This window comes from Lagenorhynchus albirostris, chromosome 1 (genome assembly GCF_949774975.1).
Source record: "Lagenorhynchus albirostris chromosome 1, mLagAlb1.1, whole genome shotgun sequence".
NCBI lineage: Eukaryota > Metazoa > Chordata > Mammalia > Artiodactyla > Delphinidae > Lagenorhynchus > Lagenorhynchus albirostris.
Window position 1 is genome coordinate 84,352,412 of NC_083095.1, and position 17,006 is coordinate 84,369,417.

General features: G+C 37.1%; 1 protein-coding gene and 1 pseudogene across 1 annotated transcript in view; both read left to right on the forward strand.

Annotated features, from left to right (window-relative positions):
- The window catches only part of KNL1 (kinetochore scaffold 1), a 58,359-nt gene extending 44,310 nt beyond the window's left edge, over positions 1 to 14,049 (forward strand). Inside the window, 11 exon segments of the mRNA XM_060168779.1 lie at positions 959 to 1,046; positions 4,673 to 4,750; positions 4,917 to 4,956; positions 6,322 to 6,423; positions 6,877 to 6,977; positions 9,717 to 9,785; positions 10,458 to 10,567; positions 10,769 to 10,887; positions 11,593 to 11,715; positions 12,432 to 12,525; positions 12,527 to 14,049. Of these exon segments, the coding sequence (XP_060024762.1) occupies positions 959 to 1,046; positions 4,673 to 4,750; positions 4,917 to 4,956; positions 6,322 to 6,423; positions 6,877 to 6,977; positions 9,717 to 9,785; positions 10,458 to 10,567; positions 10,769 to 10,887; positions 11,593 to 11,715; positions 12,432 to 12,525; positions 12,527 to 12,550 (948 nt within the window). The 3' untranslated portion in view covers positions 12,551 to 14,049.
- Positions 14,050 to 16,326: 2,277 nt separating this feature from the next.
- On the forward strand, positions 16,327 to 16,690 carry LOC132531174 (DNA-directed RNA polymerase II subunit RPB9-like; annotated as a pseudogene).
- Positions 16,691 to 17,006: the final 316 nt, after the last annotated feature.

Consider the following 17,006-nt stretch of genomic DNA (forward strand, 5'->3'; position numbering starts at 1 on the left):
TTGTGCCCAGGTCCGGGAAGATCCCACATGCCGCGGAACGGCTGGGCCCGTGAACCATGGCCACTGAGCCTGCGCGTCTGGAGCCTGTGCTCCGCAATGGGAGAGGCCACAACAGTGAGAGGCCCACGTACCGCCAAAAAAAAAAAAAAAAAATTACTTTATAGTGGTTATGGAATATGAAGCATGTTCCTTAGGAGACATGTGAATGAGAGCTGGGCAAAAACTTAAAATTGTTCATAAGAGGTGGGGTTCAATTTATTGAAAGTAGTAAATCCTGGCATCTTGAGTAATTCTAGAATATATTTACTAATATGTGCCTATGTGTCATCTCACATTTGTTATTCATTATACATACTGAAATAAAACAATACAGGAGTCTGATCTTCCATTGCTAAGGACTGTGCTGTAGTATGATCTTCCTCATAGTCCATACTCAGCTGTGTTTGTGTGTGCATGTGTTTAAAGTAGCATTTCCCAAAATGATCATCCTTTAAGAAAGGCCTTGCATGAAAAAACTTTCCATTGAAAATGTCTGGGAAATGTTACATGCAGTGTCCCCCTTTTGGAGAAATATAATAACTAGCATATTAAAGTCTAAGGTCAGAAATATACATATATATATTTTTTTTAGTCTAAAAAGAAAAAAATGCTATAATTCTATTTGACCAGTGTTTCCCAAATTTATTTGACCATAGAACATTTTTCATGAACTCTTTTTAAGTAATATATATTAACATCTTATATTACATGGAAATGCTAAAATAAAGCACAAAATATGAACTTATATTAATCTGTTTTGTATGCTTTAAAAAATTCTTTTAAGACCAGACTTGAAGTTTTGATCTTTGTTTTAAGATTTGCCTGTTCATGAATTAGACACAGCAGTTTGAACCACTTATAATGTTATAATGTTTTGTTTGGAGTTTTAACTTGACAGTCTATGATATTGTGTGTTTAGAACGAGAGGGAGAAGCTTCAGAAAAGGATAGATGAGATGGACAACATACTTCAGAAGATTGATAACTGTCTCACTGAGGTGGAAATAGGTAAAGTATCCTGAATACTTTTCCAAAAGAAAATTTAATTGTATCTAAATGCTTCCCTACAGTACACATTGCTGGTAGCACTATGCTGAAGCCTTGTTTTAGTAGCTTGAGCCATTAAATTAGAGCAAATTAAAACTCCTTTACTGTCATTCATAATGCAATCAACAAGAAATGCCCAAGATAATAAGTCTCTTTGGGAAGCTCTTCATAACCTAGACCGTGATGTTGTGTTGTTGTGGTTGTTTTAATAAATGAACTTACCTCTGTTTGAAAATTATCTATCCTTTCAGTTGGATCTCTCATGATCCCGACTTGTTAGTATTATCTTGAAACTACTTTCTCAAAGATCACAAAATTTCCCATCATCATTAGATTTGGTAGCTCTCAGTCCTTAGCCATCTAGATGTCTTTCATCATTTGACACTGCTGATTATTCTTTTCTTCCTGAAACTTTCTTCTCCCTAAACTGTTATGATACTGCACTACCCTGACCCTATTCTTTTCTCCTAGCTGTTCCTTTTAGCTCCTCTGTTGTCCCTTCTCTAACCCCTTGTGTAAGCATTTAGGTTTTATCATCTACTCATTTCTATATTCTTTCCCCTAATGCTTTCATCTGCCTTAACAATTATGTTATATGAATAATTCCCAAATTCAGTGAAATTCATCAAGCATTTGTTGAGCACCTGCTACCTGCCAGATACTGTGCTTAGCATCAGAAAAAAGATATACACAGATTTTTGCCTTTAAGTGGCTTATAATCGTTTTGGGTGAGGGCATCTTTAGCCTCCTTCTCTTGAGTTCCAGACTTAATGTTCCCAGCTTCTTGCTGAACCTCTTGGCAAAAGTGTCCTTAAGCACCTTAAACATTATGTGAAAAAATGGAATTTATTGTCTTCCTTTTCCAAAATAAAATCTGAAAACTTCTTATCTCTATAAACAAGTTTTCTTTCTCATCTCTTAACGGCATCACCATTCTTATAAATTGTAAAAGGCTCGAAATTTCATTGTCTTGTAGTCTCTCTTATCAAGTCCTGTCATATCTGCTTCTTCAGTATCCCGTGTTCTTTCCCATTCACATTAAGGCTGTCATTAATTCTGACGTGCTATTTCCAGTCTTCTAACTAATCTTTCTACACTTTTAATTTTATTCTATTACACTCTTAATTTCATTCTGTCTCTTTCCTGTCCAACCTGCACATTGCTGCCAGATTAATGATTATGAAAGACAGTTTTCATTATGTTACTTCTCTGAAAACTTTTCTGCCTTTCCATTTATTACAAAATAAAATCCAGACTCCTGAGCTTGACATTTAACAATCTCTACAATCATTTTCAGATATTCCTTTCTTATAAGATTTTACTATTATTCCCTTACACATCCTAAATTCCAACCAAATTTTGTCATTTCTGTGCAGTCCTGCCACTTTGTCTTTGCCTAATGTATTCTCCCTCTATTTTTACCAAAGGACATGTTCTCTATCTTCCTTGAGCTACCATGGCTACTTTGTTAGTACCTCTTATATTACCTATCATATCTACTTGTAATTATGGTTACTTTTTATAGTTTATTTTCCTAAGTAAATTGGAAGTTCCATAGGGGCAAAGATCAGCTTTTATTTTTCTTCATATCCTTCAAAGTTCTTAGCACTATGCTTTGCACAGAATAAGTGCCTAGTACATGTTTTCTACATTGAATTGATAAGTATATGAATTTCATAATCTTAAACTGTACCACCCCTTTGTTCATTATCTTGCTTTTTTACTTCATGAAAAAAAATAGAAGCCATTAGGGCCAGAACTTCTAAACTTTCTGCTACCAAACAAACCAAACTTTTATATCTCTATATCAATTCTTTCATCCTTCCTTTTCCCTAAGATCAGTGTTTCCACCTAAACTTTGAATTGCAGCCCCTCTTGTCTTCTCAGGAATCTTATAGCACTGATTTTCCCTTATCTATTGTATATTCAACCTCTCTGCCTCCTCCACTGGATATGTTCACCTCTCTCTTATCTTTAAAAATACCAACAACCACACTCTTTCTAGGTACCACTGGATGGCTCCCTATTTCTTTCTTCATTATTCCTTGAGCAAATTACTGAGTACCTGTTATGTGCCTTGTATAGTGCTCGGTGCTAAGAGTACTATGGTGATTAAAAAGAAAACTTTATGCCCTCGTGGAGCATTTTTTTTTCATTTATCAATACTTCAATTACTTTCTTTTTTTAAAATATTTATTTATTTATTTGGCTGTGTCGGGTCTTAGTTGTGGCACACAGGATCTTCGTTGCAGCATGCAGGGTCTTTCGTTGCGGCGTGTGAGCTTCTCTCTAGTTGTGGCGTGCAAACTTAGTTGCCCCGCAGCATGTGGGATCTTAGTTCCCTGACCAGGGATCAAACCCATGTCCTCTGCATTGGAAGGCAGATTCTTACCCACTGGACCACTGGGGAGGTCCCCCATTACCTTCTTTTAATTCAAACATTTATACACAAAGAAAGGTTTCCATGCTTTAATTTTTAAACATAATATACAGAACCACAATACTATTTCAATTGCAAATCATGGGAGATCACATTCAAATATGCTTGGATTTGACAAGTTGCTATTACAATACTGAGAAAAGATTATAAGAATTAAATAGTTTTAACTGCTATGGAAGAGTGGTTCCATGGTGCTATAAGTTCCTGAAACAGAAATCTGACCTAGTCAGGTCAGGAGAGGCTTCCCTCTGAGGAAGTGGCATTTAAGTCAAGATCTGAAGAATAAGTAGGAGTTAAAGTGAGAAGGGAGGGGAGAGCCGACTATTCAATATGAATAGCACAGGTAGAAGCCCTTCTATGGGAAAGAATATACCAAGTACAAGGGTCTGAAATAAGGCCAATGTGGCTAGAATAGAAAGAGCAAAAGGGAACACAGTCTGAGATGAAAGTGGAGATGTCACTTTTAGGGGCCAGGCCAAGGAGGGCCTCTTAAGGAGTTTTGAGTTTTTCTAAGAACAGTGAATAGCCATTTGAAGGTTGTTAAGCACTGGCTGCAGTGTAGATACTGGATTTGAATAGATCAAGAGTAATTATAAGAAGTTAAGTGTAGTTATTGGACTGATATGGTTAAGAAAGGACAATAGCTTATATTAAGGGAACCTGGTGGTGGCAAAGGATAAAAGTGGATTCAGAAAATATTTTTGAGGTAAAAATCTAAACTTGGGTTTGGATGTGGGGAGAAGGCTTTTAAGGATGTGTCCAAGGTTTCAGAAACAAATTAAATTTAAAAATGTAAATTTGTGTATGTGCATCTGTATATGTGTATCTGTTCCTGCTTAGTCCGTGGGGTTTCCTAACAGTAACTTTAATATATGCAAATTATATATAAACAGTTTCCATCTCAGAGTGTCCCCTAAGAAGCTGCTATTGGAGATCATTGCCATATGGCTCAAAGTTCACTTGTCTGCCACTAGAAGCAAGTCTTAGTATGAAATTATTATTATAGCTCAGTGCTTTTTTGGCAAGGAAAGGTAGGGAAAGATGAATGTGAAATATTCTTAACACTTCATTTGGGGACCATCTATTCTTTTCATTTCTGGTTGTTTATTTTTGACTGAGTTATTCTAATGCATGTTGTCTCCTTTAGAAACTAAGTATTTGGAGGATGAACAGAAAGACAATCCTGTGGAAGAGTGGGATTCTGAAATGAAGTCTGCAGAGAAAGGTAACTGAATTAATTAAGGAGATAAATGGGGGGAAAAAATCCCCTGTTCTGAGTTTATTTATTTATTTAGGTAAGATTAGTGAGATAGACTTTTCAATAAAACAGATGATTTTTGTACCAATATTTTAATGTGTACATTCTGATAGTTTTATTTTTCTTTTCAAAGAACTGGAACAGCTAAAAACTGAAGAAGAAAAGCTTCAAAGGTTAGTCTTCTGTTTGAGTGTTAGAAAATACGCTAAACTTCACATGGCTAAGTGACTTCCTACCTCCAGAAACTGACAAGATTGAGGGCATGAGTATTGACTAAGGCTGAGTCAGAGCTTCTACTGTACTTTGAACTTGACCTTGGAGGCCATCTTAGTCAGTAGTATTTTCTAAGCATTTATTGTTTACAGAGCATTAATCCAAGGCAGTAGTTCTCAAGCTTGTAAAATATCAGGATCCTGGGCTTCCCTGGTGGTGCAGTGGTTGAGAGTCCGCCTGCCGATGCAGGGGACACGGGTTTGTGACCCGGTCCGGGAGGATCCCACATGCCGCGGAGCGGCTGGGCCCATGAGCCGTGGCCGCTGAGCCTGTGCGTCCGGAGCCTGTGCTCCGCAAGCGGAGAGGCCACAACAGTGAGAGGCCCGCGTACTGCAAAAAAACAAAACAAAACAAAAAAAATATCAGGATCCTATTAAAGAAAATCTAGCATTAAACTGCTTTTATATGGCACTTAAGTATAAATAAATATAAAATGAGGTATATGTTTCTTTTTTTTTTTTTTTTTTTTTTTTTTTTTTTTTTTTTTTTTTTTTTTTTGCCGTACACAGGCCTCTCATTGCTGTGGCCTCTCCCGTTGCGGAGCACAGGCTCCGGACGCACAGGCTCAGCGGCCATGGCCCACGGGCCCAGCCACTCCGTGGTATGTTGGATCTTCCCGGACCGGGGCACGAACCCGTGTCCCCTGCATCGGCAGGCGGACTCTCAACCACTGCGCCACCAGGGAAGCCCGTGTGTGTCTTATACTCTGGATCTTATTTAACTATAAGACTAAAAGAAATCAAATACAAATAATGGCAAAACCAAAAAAATTCCAATTGAAAATGTAAATTTGACAGGTGATAATATCAATATTTGGCTAAAAATAAATTGATGCTAGCAAAATGACTAACAAATTATAAGTTCTATTTAGCTCTAATAAACTAAACAAAACCAAATGCAGGCACTGAAATTATGTCATGTCTCAGTTTTATGTTGGGCATTCTTACGGTCTACATTATGCTTACATTTTTAACATCAAAATGAAAATGTAAATTTTAATAATAATCCTAAAGAACATGTGAACCCCTAAGAATATCTTCATGGATCCCAATTTGAGCGCCATTGATTTAGGCCTTTCCTAATTAGACCCAAACTTCTAGTTTAATGCTTATTAAAAAAAAAAAAAAACTAAGAATGCAAAATGGATGTCATACACCTCACTGGGGAGCCATTTAGCACATGACTTTTTGTCATAAACTTTTAATGAAGTCTGAATTCTCTAACAGTGGCCTTATCTTTCTCTAAATACCTGGTTTGATTTGCAGAAATCTCTTAGAGCTGGAGGTACAGAAAAAGCAGACCCTTGCTCAAATAGACTTTGTGCAAAAACAAACAAATAGAACTGAAGAGCTACTGGATCATTTGAGGTAAGGAAAAGTAGGTGACATTAACTTGTGTTTTATCCTGTACCTTCACGGTTGTCTAAATCCACTAGTGCAGTTGACATATGTTTGTAATGTGTATCACTGTTTTTAACCTATAATACAATGCATTCTCAAAAAAAAGTTAATATACTCAACACTAAGCTGAAAGTATACAAGGTGGGAGAGCTATGAAATTATAATTTTTAAATATTTAATATTTTATATTGCCTAGACTTGGTTTTTCTCTGATATACAACTCAAGATTGAGTCCATTCTTATTTCTTTCAAAAGCATAAGTTTGTATATTCACAATATTGGAATTAAAATAATGATTGTCTCCCAAGACAGTAGAAAACTCCAGCAGCTGCTGATGGTACTATTCAGGTGGTATAAGAAGTTAACTCTCTTCTTTTATCTCAAAAAGTGTTTTTTTTGTCTTGTTTATTCTCTCTTCAGCTTGTCTGAATGGGATGTCATTGAGTGGAGTGATGATCAAGCTATATTCACCTTTCTTTATGACACAGTAGAACTCACCATCACCTTTGGAGAGCCAGTAGGTGAGTAGCAAGAATAAGATAATTCCCCTGCACATAAATGTACGGCTAAACTTACTAAAGATTCATATCTCTATTTTAATACAATAATAACTATTGACATAATAAAAGCACTGCTGAAAATCTTAATTAAAAGAGGCAATTACTTTAATTAGTGATAATAGAATTTTATTTTATTAAATAAAAAATAAAATAAAAATTCAGCTAGTGAAAGTTACCCTTTGTCGAATTACATTAGATAGAAATTTTGCCTATCCAAAATAATGGATCAACATGCTATTCATATCTGTTTACTCTGAGTTCCTTTTTTCCATCTGTCTTTTGTGATAGAGAATTTACTCTAATGGCTGATGATTCTTGACTGGTTGTTTTTTTGTATATAAGTTAACCTAAAAAGCTAATTGGAAATTCTATGTGTATTGGTAGGTTTATCAAAGTAGGTAGACATCACTATATGGTAACTTGACAGAGTCCTAGCTATTTTGTTAAAATCTCCTGTCAGTATCTTTAGGTCTTTTCTCTTGAAACAGATAGCTTCAGCATGGCCAACCCTGGGTGATCATGGCCAAATTGAAACTTAGGATCTTTATAATCTCCCAGCCTCCAAGCCCAATTCTCCTTAAAAGTTCCTGGGAATTCCCTGGCAGTCCAGTGGTTAGGACTTGGAGCTTTCACTACTATGGCCCCGGGTTTAATCCCAGGTTGAGGAACTAAGATCCCGCAAGCCGCATGGTGCGGCACCCCCAAAAAAAGTTCTTTTTCTAATGAATACCATCAACTTCTGTTCAGGTTCAAAATTAAAACTTAGGAATCACTCTATACCTCTTTCTTTATTTTTATTTATTTATTTTTGGCTGCGTTGGGTCTTCGTTGCTGCACGCAGGCTCTCTCCAGTTGCGGCGAGTGGGGGCTGCTCTTCATTGTGGTGCACGGGCTTCTTATTGCATGCGGTGGCTTCTCTTGTTGCAGAGCATGGGCTCTAGGCACGTGGGCTTCAGTAGTTGTGGCACACAGGCTCAGTAGCTGTGGCTTGCGGGCTCTAGAGTGCAGGCTCAGTAGTTGTGGCGCATGGGCTTAGTTGCTCCGCGGCGTGTGGGATCTTCCCGGACCAGGGCTCGAACCCTTGTCCCCTGCATTGGCAGGAGGATTCTTAACCACTGCACCACCAGGGAAGTCCCTATACCTCTTTCTTCCTCACCAGGCATATCTAAATCATGAATAAGACTTATTGATTTTAATTTAATATTCATCTACTTTTTTGTGTCTATCAATAGTCATCTCTAATCTAAATGATTACAATAACACTATAGCTGGTCTTTCTGGATCTTTTCCTTTTCCTCTCCAATTCTTTCTCCTTCCTGTAGCAATAGTGATTGTTTAAAAGTTTATCATGCACCCCCTATTCTTAGACTAATGATCAAAATACTAATATAGCCTGTAAGGCCCTGCATGAATTGAATTTTTCCTCCTTTTCCTGCCTCATTTTACATTGTTCTCTGCACGTCGGCCACAATGGATTTCTTTCATTTCCTTAAAAGGTCATGGTCTTTCATGCTCAGTCATATTTCATCCTACCTCAGGACATTCATACTGATGTTTCTTATGCCTAGAAGCTCTTTCCCCTGTCTTAGTCCTTCTGGGCTGCCATTTTAAAAATACCATAAACTGAGTAGCTTATAAACAACTACTGGAGGCTGGAAGTTCAGTTCTGGAGGCTGGAAGTCCAAGATAAGGATGCCAGCAGAGTCAGGCAAGGGCCCTTTTCCGGGTTGCAGACTTTTCATTGTATCCTCACATGACTGAAGGCCTAGTTAGCTCTCCAGGGTCTCTGTCGTGAGAGCACTAATCCCATTCCTGAGGGCTCCACCCTCGTGATCTAAGCAACTCCCAAAGGTCCCATCTCCTAACACTATCACACTGGGTATTAGGATTTCAGCCTATGAATTTCAGACCATAGCACCTCCTCTTCACTAAATAAATGTCTACTAATAGTCTTTAAGAGCTCAGCTAAATTATCACTTTCTCAGGAAAGTTTTCCCTGACTCTCCTTTACTCATTCCCTCCACTACTTGCCCTCCTGGTATGTGTTCTCATTGCTTCCTGCAGTTTTCTTAATTGAGCTTATTATAGTTTGTAGTTCTTGGTATGTTTATTAGTACAATTATCTGTGTGTTCCCCTGAGTTGTAAGCTTCTTTAGAGCATAGATTGATCATGTCTGTTTGTCTCACTGTCATATCCACGGTGCCTAATACATAGAAAATAATCAACAAAGTGAAAAGAATCAGAATTTGAGATACAGGAGATAACTGGTGTCTGGAAGAGCAATCAGCTCTCCTGGCTACCTAAAATTCATTACTATAATGCTGAAAGCATACATGATTTTCACTGTATTAGTACAAAGATAGTAGGTCTGGGGAGGTCATAGTCATTTTCTTTATATGGTTCCTGAAAATAATATTATCTTCACACAGAAGTTAGGGATCAAAGGAGGAGGCCCTGATAAATTACAAAAATGTTCCACACCTTAAATGTCATTTAAAGGCCTGCCCAGTTAATATAGTTCAGCATTCTCAGGGGAAACTTTGCATACACAGAGAATAATATGATTCAAGGATAAACCTTCAGCTGCCTATGAAAAAACCTTGCTACCCAGAAAGAGGAGGATTCTAAAGTACTGAGTTATATGTGGCTTTGAATCAGATAATAAAAAGAAATGCTATCCTTCTGTTGGTTTTTCCTAGTTGGTCTCCGTTTCCTGGACAAGGCTTGTAGGAAGATTGTTGACCTGAATTTTCAATCTCTGTTAGATGGTAAGTTCAAAACATTTAAACCAACAAGACTTTGTTGGAAATTTACAAGTGTATATTGCTCCTTGAGAACTCTTTTACATACTAAATTAAATATAAACAACAACAATAATAATAATTTGTTCTTAGAAATGTGTATTAGACCTAAAACTGCTTGGGTATTGTTCCAAATATTGGGTGGGTTTTAAAAGAAATTTTTTTAAAAAGTTATTACTAGATCTTGAACAATGGTTAATAATAGCTATTTCCATAATTTACAAATTACCATTGTGAGTACTTACTCTGTATCAGGCATGTGTACTACTTACATCAACACTACTCCCCATTTTACAGTTAGGGAACTATAGCTCAAAAGAAGTAAGTATTGTGTTTAGGATCACGCAGCTAGTAAGGAAAGCCAGAATTTAAACTCAGGGTTATGTTACATTTAAGCCTATACTTTTAACTAAGTTCTATTCTATATGTGATAAAGGCTTGAGTTTATATCAGAATGTCTTATGTTCACTATATATGTTGATTTATGTGTTTGAAAATAAAATGGGGACGATACTTAGACACCTAGTAGTTTGAAGGTATTTTTAGTTAATATTTCTAGCTTGTATTTATATATATATATATAAAATATATGAATAATAAGTAATACTCTGCTTTTGATTTTTTTTTCCCCTTCCTCAGAGGATAAAGCTCCTCCTTCCTCCCTTTTAGTTCATAACCTTATTTTCCAGTACATTGAGCAAAGGCAATCCTGGAAGAAGAAATGTACAACACAGCATCAGGTACCCAAGGTAAATTCCCATTGAAGTATTTAAAGGAAAATTATGTTAACTGTCCCAAACAGCAGAACTGAAATTTTATATATGTAATTGTGTATCCTGAAATGATAAATATATTAAATTGTTTAACTTTGGGGGGTTCTTTATAAAAGAGCCACTAAACACTGAAATGTTTTCATACTCTCATTTTTTTTTTTTTCCTATTTTTCCCAGATGCTTCAAGAAATCTCACTGGTAGTGAGCCATTGCAAACTTCTTGGAGAGGAGATTGAGTTTTTAAAGCGATGGGGACCAAATTATAACCTAATGAACATAGCTGTGAATAATACTGAGTAAGTGTGTTAGTTCCCTAGGGCTGCCATAACAAAGTACTACAAACTGGGTGGCTTAAACAACAGAAATTTATTGTCTCACAGCTCTGGAGGCTGAAAGTCTAAGATTGAGGTGTCAGCAGCGTCAGTTCCTTCTGATGGCTGTGAAAGAGAATCTTTTCCATGCCTCCCTCCTGACTTCTGGTGATTTGCTGGCAGTCTTTTGGCATTCCTTAGTTGTAAATATATAATCCCAATAGCTCCTTTCATTTTCACATGACATTCTTCCTGTGTGCATGTCTGTGTCCAAATGTTCCCTCTTGATTAGGACACCAGTCATTTTGGATTAGGGGCCCCCACCCTACTCCAGGAGGACCTCATCTTAATTCATTAAATCTGCAATGACTCTGTTTACAAATTAGTTCATATTCTGATGTACTGGGGATTAGGGCTTCAACACATGAATTTTTAGGGGACACAGCTCAATCTATAACACTAAGTAATTAGTTGAAAACTTATTAAGATAATTTATTTTATTGAGTTTCATGACTAATGAAAATACAATCATAATCATACTTTGTTGCAGTTGTTTTACTCTCTGTTTGTTTGATAAGGACAAGAAATGATGTATACCAAAGTTTCTCATGCCAGTATAAAAGCAAAATGTATTTGTGTTTCATTCTATTTTTGTTTTGTATTTTTAACTGAGGATCTTGTCTTTTACAGATTGAGGCTTTTATTCTGCAGCTCAGCAGCATTTGCAAAGTTTGAGATAACTTTGTCTCTCTCAGCCCATTACCCATCTGTCCCATTACCTTTCTCTATTCAAAATCACCTTGGAAACATTGGGTGAGTAAAAGGCCAGCAGGAAAGGGCCCCCAACTACTTTTTTACCTTTGTTATATCTTTTGAAAGATCTCTCAAAGTGATCAGAAAATGGATAGACCATAGTGAAAGCCAAATGTCACCTCTATCTGAGTTCATTTTGAAGAATTTGTTCTTTTAAAGTCAGTGACCTTCATTGCTATCTCCAGTGGATGCTGGAGACAGCTGGTCTATTTTTTTACACTTGCTCCACTTTTTGAACACCCCTACCTAAACAGGAATCAAGAAGGATAAAAATCCTGCATAAGCTTAGTCCAGATCATATTTGAACAACTTTTATGGTGCAGTCATAGTGCTTTTCTCAATTAGTCTGCGGAAACAGACCTAAAAATATTTCATTTCTACTGTATATTTTGTGACTTTTTGGACACACTGCTGACAGATTGTAAAGTGACAGAGTTTAGAATATGCCCACCTCAAATCCATCAGCAAACACCAACAGATATTTATAGCTAGAGAAAGCAGCTAAGTCAAGATACCTCACAATTATATACAGAATTGGTTCTTAGGCCTTATTTTTGGAATCTCAGTTTAAACTGGACAATCTAGCTATTTCCAGAAATACCTATTTGTGTTTCCTAGCAGACTCAGAAACTGTACTCAAACTGTACTCTGATATGAATTGCACTGAAATTAAGACAAGTTTCCAGAAAAATTAAGTAACCTTTTGTTCTTTACAGCCAAGATAAAATCGCTGCCATTCTGTCTAAAGCGCCACTGGAAGACAACTACCTAAAGAATGTAGTCAAGCAAATTTACCAAGATCTGCTTCAGGACTGACTGCCATTTCTACCAGTAGACCCATGGACTACAGTTGTAACAAATCAAGCACAGTACACTAAGTAACAATATTATGTCGGAGTCTCCATTGCTGTTTAATCATCTTTAGGTCATAGAAGCCTAAAATTTCTTCTGATGATGTTACAGTTAATTTGTATGGTTTTTAAATTTCTACAGTCAGGAGTAATGAAAGGCCTCAAATAGCCTGCTGTCCACTTACTCACCTTTCTACCAAAGGTTTAAGTAGTAGAACACTTAGGGAAAATTTCTCCTAACTAAAGTTGTGCTCTCCGCTTCAGTACAAGCCCTAAGGAGTAACTTTTAAGTATAAGAAAAGGTGTCACCACCGACAAAAACATTAGCCATTTTCCATATATAGGGCTGTGATTTTTAGTTGCTGGCTTCTGCCTACCAGGTATTTCTGGGGTAGTCATGTCTATCTACCAACCACTCATCCTCCTTTTGCTCCATTCCAGAGATGTTATTAAGAGAAAGCAATAGCACTCAGCTATTGGAATGGTTGCCATCTTTTCTCGAAGACCTTGCCTTCTTTTAAATAGTGTCTATTAGTATTTTCCTAATAAATATAATTTTGTAGGGAAAGTTAATTCATCTTTGGTCCAATACATATATGTAAATATATTAATTTGTTCTTGTGTTTGTGAGGTAGTAAGGAGATGTATATAGAAATGCAGAAAGATGTATAGACACCCTTCTGCCTGGGCAGTTTCTGTCTTTCTGAAGGATGCTTTCCAGCAAGATTCTCAGTCTCCTTTTATTTAATAACCAGCTTCAAACAATATCACACCCAAAATACAGGTTTGTCAAGTTTTGGCAATAGTAATGAACTTAATATAAGTATTGGTTTCTGAAGCCATACGTTTCTCATACACAAAAATAAGCACGTCATTGATATTGAATGATCAGTATTATCTGTAAGATAGACAAATATGAAAAAACTTCACCCAATCTTTAGTCAAATCCTAATCATGATAATTTTTGTTTCTCTTATATTGAAGCCTAAACTAAAATATATTTGCATTTTTAAACTAGTTCGTCTTAATATTTTGCATTATACTTTAGGATGGGGTTTAAAGACCTATGGGTCCCACGGATATTATCTGCCCTTTTGATTGGCTTTTACTTCGGAGCTACTTTGTCAAAAGAGCAACTGGTCTTTTAAGCTTCAAAAGTCAACATAAAACTCATTTGCCATAAAAATCAAGATGTAGATGTTCCCTATTTCTGTGAACTCCTTGAAAAACTTTTAAAGTCACCAATATGGTCTATTTCTCATGAAACTTAAATTAGTTTTCTTACTGGAGTTATTTCTTTTCTGTAAAGCTAAAAAATAGAAGTTTTGTTTTATGCATTTTGGTAACCTGGAATGACCAGTTCCCAGAATGATTTGGCTTGTAATGATGGTCTCTGCTTTCTTGGGCTTGGAGTACATAATTGTAATATTTACCTAGTTATTTGCTTTTGTATTTGTTCAAAGTATTGGTTATTTTTATAAAATTCTTTGGAAGTTTTTCCTCTACTGATTGGAAGCAGATTAGTTTTTGTGCTATTAAAATAAGCTTATTATATGAAATATTTTAAAAGCAGTGTCTCTTTATGAAGTTTTTTTTTTTTTAACCATGTATCCAATACATCTTTGAAGATATGCCAAAGAAAGCTCCATTTAGGAACACCCACCTATTTGAAAACTCAGATAAGATTAAAGTCTGTCAGGACCTTAATCAAAGAACCAGGTACAAACCATAGTTATCCTTATGTCTCTAAAGGACAGTAAAAGAAAGCTATTTTGAAGTTCCTTAGGAAACCATCACTTCTTATGAGTTAACGGAGTGGTTCTCAAAGTATAGTCCCTAGACCAGTAGCAGCAGCCTCACCCCAAAGCTGCTGAATTAGAAACGCTGAGGGAGGGGACCAGCAATCTGGGTTGTTGGGGTTTTTTTACTTCCTTTTTTTCAAAACAACTTTATTGAAATATAATTTACATATGATTCATCATTTTTAAAATTTTTTTTTTTTGGCTACGTTGAGTCTTCGTTGCTGTGTGCGGGCTTTCTCTAGTGGCAGCGAGCAGGAGTTACTCTTCGTTGCACTGTGCAGGCTTCTCATTGCTGCGACTTCTCTTGTTGCGGAGCACAGGCTCTAGGCACGCCGGCTTCAGTAGTTGTGGCACGCAGGTTCTAGAGCGCAGGCTCAGTAGTTGTGGTGCACAGGCTTAGTTGCTCTACAACATGTGGGATCTTCCCAGACCAGGGCTCGAACCCATGTTCCCTGTATTGGCAGGTGGACTCTTAACCACTGCGCCACTGGTGAAGTCCCTGACTCATCATTTAAAGTGCCCAAATGGATGGTTTTTAGTATATTCACAGATACGTGCAACCATCACAATTTTAGAACATTTTCATCACCTCAAAAAAAACCCCCACTTTTCAACAAATGGTGCTGGGAAAATTGGATGTCTACATACAAAAGAATGAAGTTGGACTCTTACACCATATGCAAAAATAAACTCATAATGGATCAAAGATATAAATGTAAGAGCTAAAACTCTAAAACTTAGAAGAAAACGGGAAAAGCTTCAAAACATTGGATTCAGTAATGATTTCTTAGATACGACACCAAAAGCACAGGCAACAAAAGTAAAAATAGTTAAATAGAACTATCAAAATTTAAAACTTGTGCATCAAGGGACATAATCAACAGAGTGGAAAGGTAATGTATAGAATGGGAGAAAATATTTGCAAATAATGTATCTGATAAGGGCTTAATATCCAGAATACTCAAAGAACTTCAATAACAAAAACAAGAAAAACCGTATCACCCAATTTAAAAATAGGCAAAGGACTTAAATAGACATTTCTCCAAAGATGATACACAAATGGCCAACAAGCACATGAAAAGATGTGCATTATTTGTATTAGGGAAATGCAAATTGAAACCAAAATGAGACACCACTCACACCCACTACAATGACTGTAATCAAAAAGAAGATGGGGACTTCCCTGGTGGTCCAGTGGTTAAGACTCAGTCCCCACTGCAAGGGGCACCGGTTCGATCCCTGGTCAGGGAACTAAGATCCCGCACGCCCACGCAGTGCGGCCCCCAAAAAAGAGGGAAAAAGACAAGATAACAGGTGTTGGCAAGGATGCAGAAAAATCGGAACCCTTGTGCACTGTTGAATTGATGGAAATAAAATGATGCAGCTGCTATGGAAAACAGCACAGTAGTTACTCAAAAATTAAAAGAATTAACCATGTGATGTAGCAATTCTACTGGGTATATACCCAAAAGATGTGAAAGCAGGAACTCTTAACATATTTGTACACTCAACGTTCATAGCATATTCACTGATAGGCAATTTCAGTGTCTATCAGTTGATGAATAGATAAATAAAATGTTATATACATAAAATGGAATATTATTCAGCCTTAAGAAGGGGAAAAAAATTCTGACACATGCTACAACATATATGAATCTTGAGGATATTATGCAAAGTGAAATGAGCCAGTCACAAAAAGATAAATACTGCATGATTCCACTTACATGAGATGCTGAGTGTGGTCAAATTCATAGACACAAAGTGGAAGGGGGCGGGGAATGAGGAATTCTTGTTTAATATGTATCGAGTTTCACTTTTGTAGGATGAAAAAGAATTCTAAAGATTGCACAACAATGTGGATGTACTTAACACTACTGAAATGTACACTTAAAATTGGTTAAGATGTCAATTTTTGTGCCTTTTACCACAATTTTTTAAAAACATCCATAGGTGTTGCTATGGAAACAGACAGGACCTAGGAACCAGGCTTCATGGTTATTATATTCTGCCAGGAGTGTAACATGTTTTACCCAAGGGGGACAAAGACAACCGCATTCTTCTCTACGCATGCTAGAATTGTGATTACCAGCCGGAGAAGAAAAACGGGGCATCATCTACGTCAGCAAAATAACACAACTGACCCAGAACATCACTGACGTGTCCCAGGACCAGATGCTGCCTGGAACCGAGCACTACCGCTGCCAAAAGTGCGGCCACAAGGAGGCAGTGTTCTTCCAGTCACACAAAACCAGGGCTGAGGACGCCATGAACCGGCACTACCTGTGCAGGGCCCCACACTTTGGCCACCACTGGAGTGAGTGAACCCCTTCAGCCCCACATGTATAAATGCTGGGTTCCTGCGTGCAAAACAAACAAAAAGCAAAACCCATAGCCTTTAGGTATTGCCCCCTATTTTCACATCACCCCAACCCACCTTACCCCTAAAGCAACTAGTAATCTACTTTTTTTTTTTAAATAGCTCTTTATTGGAGTATAATTGCTTCACAATACTGTGTTAGTTTCTGTTGTACAACAAAGTGAATCAGCCATATGCATACACATGTCTTCATATCCCCTCCCTCTTAAGCCTCCCTTACATCCTCCCTATACCACCCCTCTAGGTCATCGTAAAGCACCA